At 39.1% G+C, this 17,727-nt stretch overlaps 1 protein-coding gene across 3 annotated transcripts in view; it reads right to left on the bottom strand.

Moving 5' to 3' along the window:
* The window catches only part of LOC127625253 (zinc finger protein 160-like), a 124,017-nt gene extending 114,685 nt beyond the window's left edge, over nt 1-9,332 (bottom strand). The window contains exons 1-5 of one of the 3 annotated variants that reach the window (XM_052100425.1): nt 8,901-9,332; nt 6,893-6,915; nt 6,271-6,790; nt 5,106-5,128; nt 3,586-3,699 (exon numbers count right to left, since the gene is read on the bottom strand). In XM_052100425.1, coding sequence (XP_051956385.1) covers nt 3,586-3,699; nt 5,106-5,128; nt 6,271-6,790; nt 6,893-6,915; nt 8,901-9,261 — 1,041 coding nt within the window. In that variant the 5' untranslated portion in view covers nt 9,262-9,332. The remainder of the gene's footprint in view (nt 1-3,585; nt 3,700-5,105; nt 5,129-6,270; nt 6,791-6,892; nt 6,916-8,900) is intronic. The other 2 variants (XM_052100416.1, XM_052100417.1) reach the window with 2 other exon arrangements.
* Between the last annotated feature and the right edge of the window lie 8,395 nt (nt 9,333-17,727).

Here is a 17,727-nt window from a genome sequence, read left to right on the forward strand (position 1 = left end):
CTCCGAATATGTACAGCTAATACGTAAAGTCATGGCGACATTTTAAGTTCAGTTAATTTTTGTCAATTTACTTAAAATGAAGTGGATTAATTAAACTATTAAAAAGTAAAAGCAAATTTAAATTTCTCTAAGTCCTACAAACACATCACTTTTTACAGTATTAATAATGAATAATAAATATTAAAATACAAATTTCTAAAGTGGCATTTTAAACATTAGATTTCATTTATTGGACTAAATTTGAATACCTTTAGCATTTTATGGACCATGGTGAAAGGACACTTCATTTCCAGGAATAATCAAATTCACTCAATATATTAAAACAACCAATGGATTCACATTTTGAATCTTTTTTTTAATAAGGTTATCTAAATACAATATGGTGGACCATTTCTGGTGCAGCAGAGAAACAAATTAAATCTTTTTATGTACATTTTATTTATTTAGGGAGACATTTTTTTTAAATCTACCTATTAGGGAATAAATAGGTATACCTGATCAAAAATTATAATGTTATTTGTCACAAAATGTGTCTTGGACCAATGACATTGTGTAACGTTGTTGAATGTCTTAATTCTGAACTGAAAGTTTGCACAACCCTTTTGGGTCTTTTACTCCGTACTTGGTTTACTCCGTGCATCAGTGGTGGTGGCTCAGTGGTTGAAGCTCAGGGTTACTGACCAGAAGGTTGGGGGTTCAAGCCCCAGCACCACCAAGATGCCACTGTTGGGCCCTTGAGCAAGGCACTTAACTCCAGGTTGCTCTGGGGGGATTGTCCCTGTAATAAGTGCACTGTAAGTCGCTTTGGATAAAAGCGTCTGCCAAATGCATAAAATGTAAAATGTAATGTAAATGTAAATTAAGATCACATGGTATGCCATGATTATATGATGTCACGCTTAATTTATTTAATTTAGAATCTATGGTTAAAAAACATTAAATGCTTTTATTTACACATTTCAAAAATATTATAATGTATAAATATTTAATATAAAAGTTATTTATACGATTTTGTAAGCCTAAATGTGAAAAACTCTTGTGCATGTGTGGGTACTGGAGCCGTTGCTAGGCTTACGGACATTGTGCACGTGTGGGTACTGGAGCCGTTGCTATGGTTACGGACATTCAACAACAGACTAGTGAGTTTAACATTTTTAGCTGCAGTGCAAAGATGCAGCTTTTCGTAATGTTTAAGAGTGCCAACAGCGCACGGTACATATAAGTGTACTATTGGGTCTTAAATAATCCTCATTATTAAAAGCATTGCTTGAGTACAGATTCACTAGGGGTGGGTAAAAATATAATTTTTCCGATTACTAACAATTTTCAATTGAACGATCTCTACATTGATTATTGTATCCCAAGATCGATCTTTCACTCAATGTGCAACCCTCTACTACAATGAGAGGACATCACTCGCATTTGCAACCAAATTTTGCCTTAAGGGAATATATTTGGCAACTGGCTGGTAAAGGTTTACATTTCGCTCACCAGTAACGGTGTAGTTTAGTTGTGAAGTGTTCAGCAGCGAGATACTTTCAGAGGGTGCTGAGAGTAAAAGTTGTTCTGTCTAGCCCAATTAGTGTCCTAGACGAGATCCACACAACCCATTTGCCATTGAATACGGTCTCTTTAAATACCCTTTCTGTTCTTTACGGCCAGTTGTTGTGAAAAAATAACTAAAGAAAACAATTGAATTGTAATCATGCATCGCACAGATGAGGTAAAGCCCTCTCTCGTTAACATGAGCTCTTCCACTTAGTCCAACTCAAAGTACTTACATTCCCATTACTTGTTTCCAACTATCCATGCAATCCGTGGTTTTCTTGGCTACGACTTCCACAGTTGTAATGACAAATTCTGTTCGTTAACTGGGATAAATGTTAGTAAGTGTGTTGATGTGTAGATGAGTAAAGTCTTATAACTGATGCTTGTGATGGTGTTTCTCTTTCCCTCATTATTGCTGTTCAGAACGGCAATGTTTCACACGGTTGAGTTTCTCTATGGTACTTTAAAATAGCAAATTATCACGGGTCGTATGCGCAACGATATTGATGGAAGTCCGAATTAATCACGCATGTGAGCTGCTCTGCGTTTGTCACGAGAGCTACATTTTAGTGCCCGGTTGATGCGCTCACATGAATCCAGTCAATGGAGCTCACAATTCGCAGAAAGCCCGTTTGACGAGTTCACACCCCGCACAGATAGCAGAGCACAATTTGGCTTCAAAGACACTGCGCACATCCATGTCCCTCATAAAAGGCGTATTTAGTGCCCAGTCAAATTAATGTATTAAGCTTCATCACCTGACAAACGTGTACGGACGTGGCTGACATGAGTGTATTAAAATAAAGGTAGTGCTACATCTTTAAAAATGTCTATATCGATGTTTATGCATTAAATAGATTACATTGGATCGATGCATTGATCCAGATCAATGGATCGTTACACCCCTAATTTTTACCCAGCTCTAGTCCAGTACATATTTGTGGCAAGTCTCAAATAAATAAAAAAAAAAAAAAAAGTAGTTTAGGTAGTAAAAGTAGCTTGCTTCTTGAATAACAGTACTTAACATCTCTTTGTGTTCCACGATAAAAAAAGGAAGCCATACAGGTTTGGAACAACATGAGGGTGAGTACATGATGACTGAAATTTCAGTTTGGGGGGAAACTATACCTTTAAAGCCTTACAATACTTTTATTGATTTATTTTTAAATAAGACTAAGCAGAAACTCTATTCACCTACAGAACTGTTTTGACTGGGGAAATATTAAAATACCTTCTTTAAAGACAACGGAGACCTTCGAAAATGAAACTAAAAACAGCAGAGAATATTCAGTGTGACTTTTAAATGACAAAAAAACATTATTCTAAGAGATCCTAACATGACAGTTGGTTGACATGAAAATGTAAAAAAACATTAAAAAGGAAGAAACGACCTTTTTACCTGGAGGGAAAAAATCATCTTCATCACTCTGTTCTTCCTCTGTGGTGTTTTCATTCATCTCCTGTTGCATCACTTCAGTCCTCACTGGTGTCTGCAGCATCTGCTGTTCATCATCACCTTCATCATCTCTCTGTTGTTCCTCTGCTGTGATTTCTTCTTTTATCTCCTCCTGCTTCACTTCAATCTTCACTGGTGTCTGCAGCATCTGCTGTTCTCCAGCGTTACAGACAGAAGTCAGAGACTCTGTGGAGGTTTGATCACCCTGATTACTGTCACACACACTCTCCTGAGCATCAGTAGAACAGAGTAAAGTGAGCTGTGAGTCCTGTGTGTCTCTGGATCTCTGTTCAGAGAGTTTGTCCAGCAGCTGCTGTGGTGTGGACTGATCTCTGCCGCTCCACACTGAATCCTGACATTCTGTGGAGGTCCCATCAGTCACACACACTGAAGATTGACAGGAAACCTTTTCCAGCTCCTGACAAACACAACACAATCACATCTGTACCGTTCATCATCACAGAGTCACAGTCATATCACATCATTTGAAACTTACTTACAATCTCAACTTTAACTCGCTCAAAACAGGTGCAGGATGAATACAGTTCTCTCTCCATCAGTTTTGTCTTCAGTGACGTCACCTCTTTCTTCAGCTGAGAGATTTCTGTGATGAAATCATCAATATCCAGCATGGACAGATCAGTTCCTACTGATTTACAGCAGATCACATCCACCTGCTCTCTCATGATGAACATCTGAACACAAAAACATCCTCATTATAATGGACTGACATTCATCACACTCAAAAACATTATTAACCACAAGAACAACTGTTAAATAAAATAAGTAATTCTGAGATTATATAAATATAAATGAGCACTTCGAGTTTGGTTTTGTTTATTTGACTGCAGGAATTATATCAGACATTCGCCTTTAACTGGTGTAGGAACAAACATTTTCACTAAAATGAAAATTTCAACTCCGTAAAGTTATTTTCACACCAAAAGAGAACGTTCAACGCGATTTCTCGCCGTCATTAACCTTTTCACGGTAACAATGGATTCCTAACAAGCACTTCACACCTGGGACGAACGTTCACGGCGAATCACGCACCGACAAAGCGAAGACTTTTTTTACAGCGAGTGTAAATTTTTTATTTTATTTTTTCCCCAATCGCCCGGCAAAGAAACCCTGACCAATCAAATATGAGCTGTGAATCACATATCAGGAGCCGCTGCAGTTCCCAAAACTAGCGGAACATGTAGCGCGCTTAAGCACAGAAAGCCGTTTAGCCCCTTTAAAAAGCCCTCAGATCTTACATGGACTGTCTTCATATATTGCTGTATTTTTTTCCATTGCATTTAATCTTAAGCGAGTTATCTTATATCATGAATAACACATATTACACACACACATACATAGTTGCCATTGTATCACCTTTTTTAATAAACAACTGTATGGATATTAAGTGTTTTTATTCGCCAAATATTAATAAAATTAAGGCTGACTTGTGCACTGTATGTCTTGTTTTGAGCAAATGTAGATACACATGCAATAAGACAATCAGAAGTTCAAACTCACAATCGGTTACAACAGTCATTATATGTGTGTGTGTATTACGGAGTGAATAACAAGTGTACTTAAATGAATGGGAGTGGCATATAATCACTCTTATTTAATATGATATGTCTTAACTGTTAATATGATTTTTTCCCCCACTCAATTCTTTGTAATCACCCCACAGACTGTGTACACACATACTGCCAGTCAACTCGCCAGCAGGTGAACTGAAATAGTTTGTGAAGGGTCTCGAATGTTTTGTCTCATTGAGCAAATCAAGAACGTACTCATAATTTCTGCAGCTTGTAGAGAAATCAGTTTTCAAGTACCTCCTCTTCTCATGGAGCGTCATGGGTTGAGGGCAGACCAGCTCAAATGTGCGCTGAGCCTCCAATTGTGCTGCGGTAAAATTGCTAGTCGATTAGCGCCACCTACTGTTAAGGAATGGATGTGCTAACGGCGAACATTCGCTTTCTACGGGAAAGGGCCAATATCTGGCGACTCGCCTCTCAATATCGTGCCACCTTTGGTATGAAAAGGACTTTAGGTGTGTATTCATGTACAGTCAGAATATTATAACAAAAATGACAATGAAATTTACCTTCGTTTGATTCTCCACAATACCTTGGAAGTAAAAAAAGAAAAAAAAAAAAGTTTAAATTCACAATATTTCTGATGCTTAGATGATTAAAATAGGGTTTATATCCAATGTAAACATTATATACAACCACATAACGTTAAATATTAATTACAATTGAGTGATAAAATAACATTGATAATCATGTACGTTAGCCACCAACGGAGACGTTTTAACCTTGTAAAATCTATAAACCGCTAAATACAACATCTAACAGCCGTCAATGGACTCATTTACAATCCGCTGTTGGATTTAACGAGCTCATTTATCAGGAATTACACACGATAATCTCAGATCTGCAGAAAATCTATATTTTCCATCACAACACCACAGACGATAATAAGCTCATTTTACGGTCATTAAAACGGCAACGAGAGAAAAATGTCATGCACTGAAAAATACACATGAATTATGTAAAACACAATAAACACATATCGAACAGAGCGCTCATACCGCAAGTTCTTGTGTTTAATAGCGGTTGCAACAACTTCTGGAGTGTGTATGTAACTAACTAGTAAACTAATGCTTACTAGTCGACTAGCAAAATCTTTGGTTGGGGCAGCCCTGGCAAAAATGCAATATAAAGACAGATTTGATAAGAAAACACATTTAGCAGCATTATTTTGGGAACACAAGAGTATTTATTCGGCTTATTTATGATGATTATTATTATTATCTTTACATTTATAATTGTATTTAGCTCTTAATCTGTAGGCTACTAGTCATTTTCCGGATACTTGCGTGATGGTAAATGTTGGATTTGAGTTTTTCATGTTTCAATAAATGACCCTCGGCTGGGGGGGGTTGACGATATAATCATATAAATCGCAATATTTGTTAAGGAGATTATCGATCAAATATATTTTTACACATCACACCAGCCATAGTGTATTCAGCTTTATCTGTATTTCATACTGTTTTTCAACACCTAAAAAATGACTAAGAAAATTCTCCTGGACCTATCTTTAGAAAAAGCTTTCATAAAACGGTCATTTGTTAATTTTACTCACCAAAAAAAAGTTAAAAAAATTTAATTATAATAATTTTCACCAGAGCATGGTGTGGCTTTAACCTCAAGAAATCATTTTTAAGGCCAACAATGATTTCATATTAAAAGGAAGAAACGTACCTGGAGGATCTTCATTACTCAGTTCTTCCTCTGTTGAGTTTTCTTCTTTTATCTCCTCCTGCTTCACTTCAATCTTCACTGATGTCTGCAGCATCTGCTGTTCATCATCATCATCATCTTCATCTCTCTGTTGTTCCTCTGTTGTGTTTTCTTCTTTTATCTCCTCCTGCTTCACTTCAATCTTCACTGGTGTCTGCAGCATCTGCTGTTCTCCAGCGTTACAGACAGAAGTCAGAGACTCTGTGGAGGTTTGATCACCCTGATTACTGTCACACACACTCTCCTGAGCATCAGTAGAACAGAGTAAAGTGAGCTGTGAGTCCTGTGTGTCTCTGGATCTCTGTTCAGAACAGGCAGAGGGTGAAATGAGATCTCTCTCCATCAGTTTTGTCTTCAGTGACGTCACCTCTTTCTTCAGCTGAGAGATTTCTGTGATGAAATCATCAATATCCAGCATGGACAGATCAGTTCCTACTGATTTACAGCAGATCACATCCACCTGCTCTCTCATGATGAACATCTGAACACAAAAACATCCTCATTATAATGGACTGACATTCATCACACTCAAGATTGTTATAGGATCACAAACAAGAACAGATCTGAATATAATGAAATTTACCTTAGTTTGATTTTCCAAGATACCTTCAAGTATAAAAGAAAAAAACATTAATTTCACAATATTTCTGATGCTTAGATGAACAAAATAAGTTTTGTATCCAAAGTACACATTATATACAACCACATAACATTAAAAATGATTTAATTGCAATTATTTTAGTGTTGTCAAAAGTACCAGTAATTTGGTACCAAGCCGATACTAAAATAAAAAAAGATGCAATGACACCAGTGTTTGTGCAGAACTGAGTACCGACTAAATCCGGTACCAGCGCAGTACGACCGACACACGACTGCTTTAAAAATCCTCATTTTCAGAATGTGTCATTTCTTACACTGAAATTGACCATTAATCAAATAAAAATGGTCCTAGTGAGATTTATTAAATTGTTAAAGGCTGGAAACTCCACAGACATTGAGAATAATTCATGTTGTATCAGATGACCGAGCAGAGCACTAATCCACTGTCTACATTTATATAATTAAACCACAACATTTGCACTTTAATCTCTCAACTCAACTTTGTATAAAACAACAGAGTTGACCAAAGTGCTTCATAGTAATTAATACAATTTAAAACATTACATTTCAAAATTACCACACACACACCATTCGTCAGGCTCAAAGGCCAGCGTAAAGATGTCAGACGTGACTCAAGTCTTCAATGATCACAAGGTGTGTTCCAATCAACAGACTGTGTCATGAATATGGAGATATAAAATACCAGTCGCGGTCCGTTTATCCGGCTAAGTGAAGCTTCCGGCAAAAACACACGTCGTCATAAAAGCACGATTAAAAATAAAAGCTAGAACAGCAATATGCAACTAGGCGATAAAACGATATCAATATTTAATCGCAATAAAAAAAAAAAACATGATATCGACGATAAGCTTTTGAGTAATTTTCGATATTTAGCCTGTGTTCTACATTTACATTTATGCATTTGGCAGACGCTTTTATCCAAAGTGACTTACAGTGCACTTATTACAGGGACAATCCCCCCGGAGCAACCTGGAGTTAAGTGCCTTGCTCAAGGACACAATGGTGGTGGCCGTGGGGCTCGAACCAGCAACCTTCTGATTAACAGAATTAACAGTTCTGTGCTTAGACCACTACGCCACCACCACCACACACCTACATCTAGACAAGCGCGTTGCTAAATACGCTAGCGGTTTGGCTTTCTTATCGTATGTTTCCACTGGCGCGTGCGGAGCGAATGGGAGCGAGCGCTTTCAATTCCTTCCAATGGAAGCCGAGCGTCAAGCTCGCGAGGTGGATTGTAAAATTGAGCGCGGGGCAAGCGGTTCCCTAGCGTTGGGAGTGGCGTTGTGCGGATTTCTTCCGCGTCAGTGGAAATGCAGCCTCAGACTGTATGAAGTCACCACGTTCCAGATCCCAGATAGTTTCGATCTTGACAGCAAGACATGACGACGGTTCATCATATACACTGTATAAGACTGTACATCTATATAAGATGGAATTACTTTTAAGAGTCATTTACCCAACACTGTCCACCATGTATACTGAATTAAAATGATACCCTAAAGTTTGTTTTTATATAACTGAACCACTCTTGTTTATCTTATAATGTGTGTAAAGTCATTTTTAAAGCGTTCACACACTTATTTTAAAAGTAGAACTCATCTTGCCTAGACTATATAAATCACAAGTATCTGTAAACAAATAAAAGTGCATGATTTTAGTCACTGACTGGCAAATCGCCCACTAACGCCTCTAGCATTTGACCAGCGAACATTGACTTTTATTATAATACCTGGTTAGGTAAATGGGGTTGCAGCGTGAAGCACCTACATCTTTCCATTGATCATGGTATAAATATTGGGGAGTTACGTCCCCCCCATCCCTCCTGAAACTATGCCCCTGGCTGTGCACGTAAAAGCCTTTTCCTACCTAAATCCTGTCCCAACCTACCACAAATACTTCTCTCATAATCAAATGGTTCTTTGTTCAAATGCTGACATTTGTGTGACATAATAATATATGTTGACTACCTGTTAAGACACTTTCGTCTTCCCTCCTTGTGACTCGGCGCCTCTTCTCTGGTGGCCTCTCGTAACCCAGAAACAGTGTGGGGTATGGGTTGTCCTGCGTCGGCTTTTTGTCCACAAAATGAAAGGAGCACACATAAAGCGTTTTGGGAGGCTTCTTTAAGTTCAGGTTTTTTAACCATGCTCGTTTAGCCTCATCTTCCTTTGGGAGGCGATGGAAACTGTACCAGCGCTGACAGGAGCAGTCTGCCTTCATTTTTGGTCTGTGTACACAACACTCTTGCTTAAGCCACAGGTTAAGCTTGACCCGGTTGTGTGTACAGCCATAAACCGCACATGATGTCCCTGAGCTCCGTAAGGACATCGTAACGTGCTGCAACCGAAACAACTGGAACAAAACAGCCGCAGCTAACGAGTGCTACAGTAGTACTGCTTTCGGCGGAAGTCGCACCCATTAAGATCCCTTTCTTCTTCTTCTTCTGTCCGTTTTATGGCGGAAAACAAACCAGCGTAAACGGGTGTACAGCGCCACCTACTATATCGGAGTGGTGGCATCAACGCTTCAGTCTCCTACTTAAATATGCTGATTTGTAGCTGTTTCTTATAGGAATTTAACCCTTGTGCGTCAATTTAAAAAAGCTACTCAGAGGTCCTTAGAGGATAAAAATGTTAGTGTCAAAAAACTGCCGTAATAATATTATATGTTAAAATTATTTTCCACTTTTAATAAGTAAATTTTTTAATCAACATCAGTCCTGATTATAACTACCAAACATTCATTCATTTTTAGGATTTTAACCCTTCAAATGCCCGGTTGTTTATATAATGCCACTGTTGTTTTTACACACTTACACACACACACACACACACACACACACACACACACACACACACACGTGCGAATTTCTCAATACACACATACAAAACACTCTGACATCCATACCAACACATCCCCACAATTTTAGCTGCATCCTATATTCTGCTCCATAATACAGCAAACAGAGAATTGGGAAAAAGCTTGTATTTGCTCCATAGGCTAAACATGACAATGGCGCCATCTGGTGGAAAATATTACAAATGTATGTACAAATGATGGTTTTATGCTTTAACGGCACCGGGATCAAATACTGCCATTTTAATGGGTTTCAATGGGGACATTTTTGTCCCGAAGGTCCTTAGTGTGACTATTTTGTGTGCACAGTGTGTTATAGATGTGTTATAGGAACTGAGGTTGAATAATAATGCACCCCTTTGGTAAACTTTATGCCATTGACATTAACACAGCTAAAATGAATGAAAAAACGAAAATGAAAGAGACAAAAATGTCCAGAAGGTCGCACAAGGGTTAAAAATAGAGAATTCCTAGAATTCCCCGAACACTCCAGTCTCTTCCCACTTTAGATATTGTACCTGTAAGTTTAGATCTCTCCTATACTTTATACACTTCATAATCACATGTTCAACATTTTCTTTACATTCACTACATATTCTGCATTTAAGCATTTTTATTTTATTCATGAGGAATAAAGTGTTGTTTAGTCAGTGATAACCGAGACCTAAAAATGTTAAATTGTCTACACTGCACTGTCTAGTTTGGGCTGGTTTGAGTATTTCTGTAACTGCTAATCCTCTGAGAAAAGCCCTTCAAGAGGATGCTGCGTCTTTAAAAGCTCCACAAAAGACATACAGGTTTAGAGGAACATTAGGCTAAAGTACCTGCAGTAATTGTCTTAAGTATGTGACCGAAGTGTGTTTCGCCAGACGTAGTTAGGTGCTTCAGGTTGTATTTAGATTGTCCTTAGGGTAACATCATTTGTGTGTGTGTGTGTGTGTGTGTGAGCGTGTATTTATCACTTTGTGGGGACCAAATGTCCCCATAAGGATAGTAAAACCCAACATTTTTGACGTTGTGGGGACATTTGGTCGAAAACAGCTTATAAATCATACTAAATTATGTTTTTTGAGAATGTAAAAATGCCGAACGTTTTCTGATACTTGCAAAAGTATCATAATAGTAATATAATAATACTAGCAGGTGAAGATTGTCGCTCCATATACATAACTGAGTCCACCATTTCAACAACATTGTTGAATGAGCCAAATCTGAAAATAAATGTACATTTTTAACCCTTTTCTCACATTGTTATGCTGAAATCTGAATGCAAATGCTTCAGTATAAAAGTGTGCAAAAGAGGTTATTTCACTGGTGGACTGTTGTTGACTGTTGGTCAATACTCAAAAATGAAATCAGTAATTCAATAAATAACTTAAACCAATAATTAAATGTACCAATTTTGAAATAATATGAAAAATTATTTTAATCTAATTAAACTCAAAACAAAAGCACAAACATAATAAACACATAAGACGGACATGCTCTTAATACTCTCTCTCTCTCTCTCTCTCTCTCTCTATCTCCCTCCACCGGCCGACTTTATGCCTCGCGCACCCCATCAGGTCCATTGGCCCGGCCCGGCCCTGCCTTGCCCCCCTCCACTACACAAAGGCTCTTACTTTCCTCAGTGCGCAAGTGCGCGAGTTAATCATTTAATTTTGAGTACTTTGCTCCTTCGTTGTTAAATGAAATACTAAATACAATGCACAATCTTCAAACTCTTACTCAAATGGTTATTCTGATAATTAAATTAGAGTCAACTTTATTATCGTTTGGCAGAATAGTGCTAGAATACAAACAGTGGAAATGCACAGAAAATATGCATGGTGTATATACACACACACACACACACACACACACACACACACACACACACACACACACACACATACACATACATACACACACACACACACACACACACACACACACACATACACATCTACACACACATCTACACACACACACACACACACACACACACACACACACACACACACACACACACATACACACACATATATACAGTACTGTGCAGTTGAGAATAATGTTGCATAGTGAGGATGTCTTCCAAATTAATGCCATGACATTAAGTGATAAATGAAAACTATTTATGGCATTATTTTGGAAGACATCCTCACTATGCAATTGGGGCAAGGCAAAAGTGTCCACACCATATATTGATTTAGCTTTTTATATGCTTACGTGGCCACTTTTGCCTTTAAAACTGCCCCAAATTCTCCTAGATACCCCTGTACACAGTGTGTCTTGGTTGTTGGCTGATGGGATGTTTCAGGCTTCTTGGAGAATTCACCACAGTTCTTCTATTTAGTCTAATCTCAGACTGTCCCAATGTTCAGTGGGGGTCTGTGGGGGTCATGACATCTGTTGCAGGACTCCCTGTTCTTCTATTCTAATCTTTTCTATTTGCAAAAGTAATGTTTGGGAGTCTAACATTTATATTTCCTACTGACACACTAAAGCTGAAGATATAAATAACCATTGTGGAGTGGAGGGGGCGGGGCCGATTTTTCCGGCCCGCCCCTCCGCTCCACAACCATCTTAAGACTAATGCTTTTGTGAAACATCTTATGTGCCCAAGACATTTGCACAGTATTGTATGTATGTATATATATATATATATATATATATATATATATATATATATATATATATATATATATATATATTAAAGGATATATCATGGTATGGATAATTCAAATATTGAACAGTAAAAAATATAATTTGAAATGAAAATATTTGTATAAAAGTGTGCAAAATAGAAGCATTTTCCCTTGTAAACTCTTGAGAGATCCATAAAGAAGTTTTTTCTTCAGTTCAATGAAACAGTGCGTGCATGTGCGTGCAATATTGTGTTTTTAATCTTTGTATCTTTCATCATCCGACTGGAGACGTGACTCAAAGCGGCCTGCTTTGGACTTCTGTTTGACTTTAGGTTTCATCATAATGTCTTCGCTTCAGCCCTCTTTCCTTGACTTCTTCAGCTGCCTTTTGCTCGGCTTTCGCTCTCGTTTCTGCCTGTAGCTGAACCTTCCCTTTTTCCACGACGACCTCTGCTGTCTTCTCAGCTTTGAGTGTCATTTCTTCTAGGTGTTGCTCAGCCTTCGCTCTCGTTTCTGCCTGTAGCTGAACTTTGGCTCTCTGTTCGTCTAGTTCTTTCTGGATGTTGGCTCTCATCATATCCAGCTTAAGCTGCGCTCCTTCTCTCTTCAGCTGGGCTTTCGCACTTTTCTCCTTAAAATGTTGCTCTGCTTTACGTTGCTTTTCTTCGACCTTTTGCAGGGCCTGGGCTCTCTTTATCTCTAGCTTGGTCTGGGCTTCAGAGTTCTTCATCTCTTCTTTGGCTCTCCGTTTCTGTGCCTTTAGCTCAGCTTCAGCTCTCTTCGCCGCCAACTTTTGCAGAGCTTCGGCCATCTTCAACTCCTCTTTTGCCCTCCGTCTCTGTGCCCTTTGCTCCACTTCAGCTCTCTTCGCCTCCAATTTATGCTGGGCTTCGGCCATCTTCAACTCATCTTTGGCCCTCCGTCTCTCTTCCTTTTGCCGAGTTTTGGCCATTTTTATCTCTGCCTTTTGCTGAGCCTTGACTTTGCGCTCTATTTGCATTTGATTGATGGTGTGAATTTGCTCCTCTAAAGCTCTCACCTGGTCATCGAAGGAGTCTTTCATCTGGCTCATCAAGTCTTTTAGGTCCAAGATTGTGCCATCTCTCTGACGGAGTTGTTCTTGCAGCTGCTGAACCGTCTCTTTCTCTTTCGTCAGAGCGGCTTCAAGCTGGTTTTTCTCATCAAGCAGGCTGCTCACCTGAAGCTCACGGTCATGGCGCTCCTAACATAATGTGAATGATTAAATCCCTTTATTAAATGGACAAATTAATAGACCGATTTAAAATGGGTTGTTTAAAATGCAGTTAAATATAATAATGAATACATTATTTTAATTTGACAAATTGGTCAATGACGTGACGCTCATTTATTTTGTGTCAGCGTCTAATAAATTATTAAAAAATACATTACAAATGCAATTCACACAAGACAGTTACTGGAATACACCCCTTTTATAATGAACACTTTTCAATTACTGCGTTCAAAGTCATTTTGACCTTTTTTCTGGGGCCTAAAGTCAAAAACATCATGTGGAGCAACCGTCCGGAGATGTCTCATTAAGCTGAAATTGAAAAATGTAAAAAATGCAGTGACATTTTTTTATTTTAAAATATAATTTAAAAAAACGTTTGTCCACCAAATCAAAGTCATGTGGTGTAACAAATGTGACAAAAGTAAAAAAGACTGCGTGAACATTTAAAAACAAATCTTAATTTTGTCATGTCATTAAATATCAATATTTTCATATTTTCATGAAAAAGCCTATTTGGTTCAGGTCATTTGGTGCAACTGTGAGAAAACTTCTAGATATTCTTGACTTAAAAGCTCATGATATCTGTTAAAAAAAATACAATTTCACCTTGAAACATATGTTTGAATTTTTTTTCGAAATAAATAAGGTTGTGTACACTCATGAACACATGTCTTGAAGGTGCAAGGACACTTTCTTTATCCCTTTTAACTGATGGTTGCACCACGTGACATTTTTTAAAGTCATTAAATATATATATTTTGTTGTTGTACAAAATGCTATAAATGTGTAAAACTTGTAAAAAATTATGAACTCAAAGATCACATGTCTACGAACCTGACACGTGTTTTATTATTTTGTAATTATTATTATTATTATTATTAACATTACTAATTTTTATCACTTTGGACAACCTTTTAGTCAGTGACCCAAATACTTATATTTATGTCTTGTTTTAAAAACGTAGTTAAGGCTAAATAATTACTAAATAAGTAAATGCTTTTAATTTTGCAAATAAATATATTTAATTAATCTTTTAAAATGAAGTTAAATATAGAGTAACAATAAAATAATTAATTAATAAACAGCATTGCAAACAAGCATTTGCCAATTGCTTTTCAGCCTGCTCACCTGTTCATAGACACGCCGATCTTCAGAGAACGAGTTATTCGATGTGTGCATCATCATCAGCACCATGTCTCATCCGTGCAGTAACCGACAGTCATCTGTAGAGGAGCGCTGAGAAACGCGCTATTATAGCCGTCAGACGCTGACGTCACAAAACACCCTCAATGACGCTTTGTGGGAGACGCGGAGAGCGCGAGAGTTCTGTTGCCATGGTTACTCATTCAATGCTACGAGATAAACGTGGATACACTTTTAACATTGAAAAAACATGTGAAGCTGCTGTATAGCTTTTAATAGAAGCCAAATGTGTTACTTTAGAACTAATAATGACAGATTGTGCTGTTTCTATGAAGTTTTCAGAGGCGGTGCATGTTATTACATTTTGATGAAATAATTATTTCTAATAACATGCAAAGATTCATATTTCCCATACGGCAAAACAACCAATAAAGGCGCGGTCACGCATTCTCACAGCGAAATTCCGCGGGCGTGGATGGCCAACGAGCGCTGGCGAGGTAGATCGCTAAATAGTATTTGCGTGAAGGCGTCTCAGCGTATATCCTCATATAAATCCTCACAATTCATAACGTGGGTTGAAAAAGATTGCTTGGGGGGCCGCATGCGTATCGCAGGCTGCATTTTGAGTAGCAGCGGGTTAACCAGTAGTTAGCCTACCTCTGAGAGCCTACCTGGTCTCTCACAGGAACCATATGCTGTATGCAGATTAGGTGTATTCGTTGTCAACATCAAACAACCTTCTCAGTTACAAGTTTCAAAGGTCTACTTACATCCTCCTAAATTGTGAAAACTAATCCTGAATAACATCAAACAAACACATCTGAAATAACGAATCGTTTGGTACTTAAGGAGAGATGGCAAAGGAGCTCGGGGAATCTGTAGTCAGATCTCATCGCACAATCGCTGTGTCATGTTCTTTACCAGGTATGCAATTCTTATTCCTTATGTTTTGATAAATGTTTAAATTTGACCTATTATCGTCTAATTGGAATTGATGAATGTATTATTTTACCTGGTAAATAAATTGTTACATTTGCGTTTATTCTGATTTGCTCTGAAATTCTTCTCTTTAGTAGATTACGTTGAATTCATGGTTTCCGCAAATCTACGACCAGGTTCGTAGCGGACTAAAGCTCAGTTCTGAGTGGAGCATGGGGCGCACCGACTGAGACTTTAAAGCTCAGACTAACAAATTGGCATTATTTCTAGCGTACTTAAGAGTGTACAGGCTAAATATAGAATTTCCCGTTTAGGACAACATGAAGTTGTCGACCAAGCCTAAATAGGGTGAAGTCTAAACCTCTCGCTATTGTTATTATTTAAGTTTTTTAAATGTAGAAACGCCATGTAGCCTGTCCAAATGATGTCATATTTCATGTGTAATTATGAAAGGTCATGTCAGGTACACAAAATTCTCCACATTGTAAACTAACATTCCCCGTCTGTTGCTCACTTCGACGTTGTTTTCGAAGAAGCGACACTAGGGGTCTCTCGAGAGCCTCGCGCATCTCTGAACTTGAGAAAAGGCCAATGAGAAATTGGCAGACAGAATGTGCATGTCCCACCCCCGGACATACGGGTGTAAAGAGAGGGAAACGAGTCTGTCCATTCAGATTTTACCTTCGGAGCCGAGCAGTTGTGCGATCAGCTGTATTTACTAACTGTTCACTTCATCTCTACGGAGCGTATGCTGTTGGATCTACGGCGCATATCAGCGGCTTTCTCCTCTGCACAACAGTGCAGCTTTGCCCCTAGGCACTGTAGAGTTTGTTTTCTCTAAAAGAGAAATACACAGCTGGCGTTGAACGTCCTTTTCAGGACGCGCCTTTTTAAAGATGTCTTTCCGTCCACGTGTAGTTCCAGGATGCGGTTGAATTGCTCTCCACTTCTGACGGTCATAAGAGCTGCCTCACGTGCCTGGGCTGCCTGGGCACATGCAGGCAGCGTTTTATTAATGGTTCATGTTCTCGGTGCGAGAAAAAGCCACTTCAGCCACCCCCGGGTTTGGACTCCTCCTTAGCCCTCTGATCCATGAATTCAGCAGAGGAATTCCCCGACCAGACCCACTACGGGTACTGAAACTACTCTGTACTGGAATAGGTACTTCACAGTTCGGGCCCCTGTGTGGATTAATCCCACAGTGTGTATTTTCCATGGTACAGTCCCTTTGCGAGCAGACCTGCGTCTCCCTTGGGCAATCCCCGCTTCCCCCCTGGTCGCTGTGTTGTAGCAACTCCTCTCTCGCAGCAGGTAGGATCTACCACCACACCATTTTTTCCACGTGGCCTGAACACCCATGTGATGTATTTCGTCACTCTTTACCTCCCCTAGACTGGGCAGGTGTGGTCTCCGTGGGGTCTTTTCCCCTGAAAGAATAGGAGTTGGAAAAGAACGCCATCCCCAATGCGTGTGATAGCATTAAGTTTGCCCCAGCCGCTTTAAGTCTATGCGAGAAACATAGAGAGAGAAAAGGCACGGCTGGATCCCATGCTTGGCTCTTCACCTTGTTCCCCCCTTTGGGGTGCCAGGAACCAGAAGGTTATGACTATTTTATGGGGCGTTGGGGAAGGGTACGTGCAGACTGAAGCGGCCTGACGCTTTGGCACGCAGCTGCCAGCCTGCACCTGCGTCTGCAGCGCAAGTACATGGTTCAGTGCATGGTGTGATTAAATATGAACCCCAAGTGTCGCTTCTTCGACACAACATCGAAGTGAGTGACAGACAGGGAATGGCTAGGTTACTATTGTAACCTCCGTCCCCTGATGGAGGGAACGAGACGTTGTGTCCTCCCAGCCACGACGCTGAACCGAGCCACTGTTATGGCCGAACCTCATTCTCGGCTCCTCAGGGCAAAGACCTGAATGGACAGACGCATTCCACTCCCTTTATACCCGTATGTCCGGGGGTGGGACATGC

Source organism: Xyrauchen texanus, chromosome 31 (assembly GCF_025860055.1).
Source record: "Xyrauchen texanus isolate HMW12.3.18 chromosome 31, RBS_HiC_50CHRs, whole genome shotgun sequence".
Classification (NCBI taxonomy): domain Eukaryota; kingdom Metazoa; phylum Chordata; class Actinopteri; order Cypriniformes; family Catostomidae; genus Xyrauchen; species Xyrauchen texanus.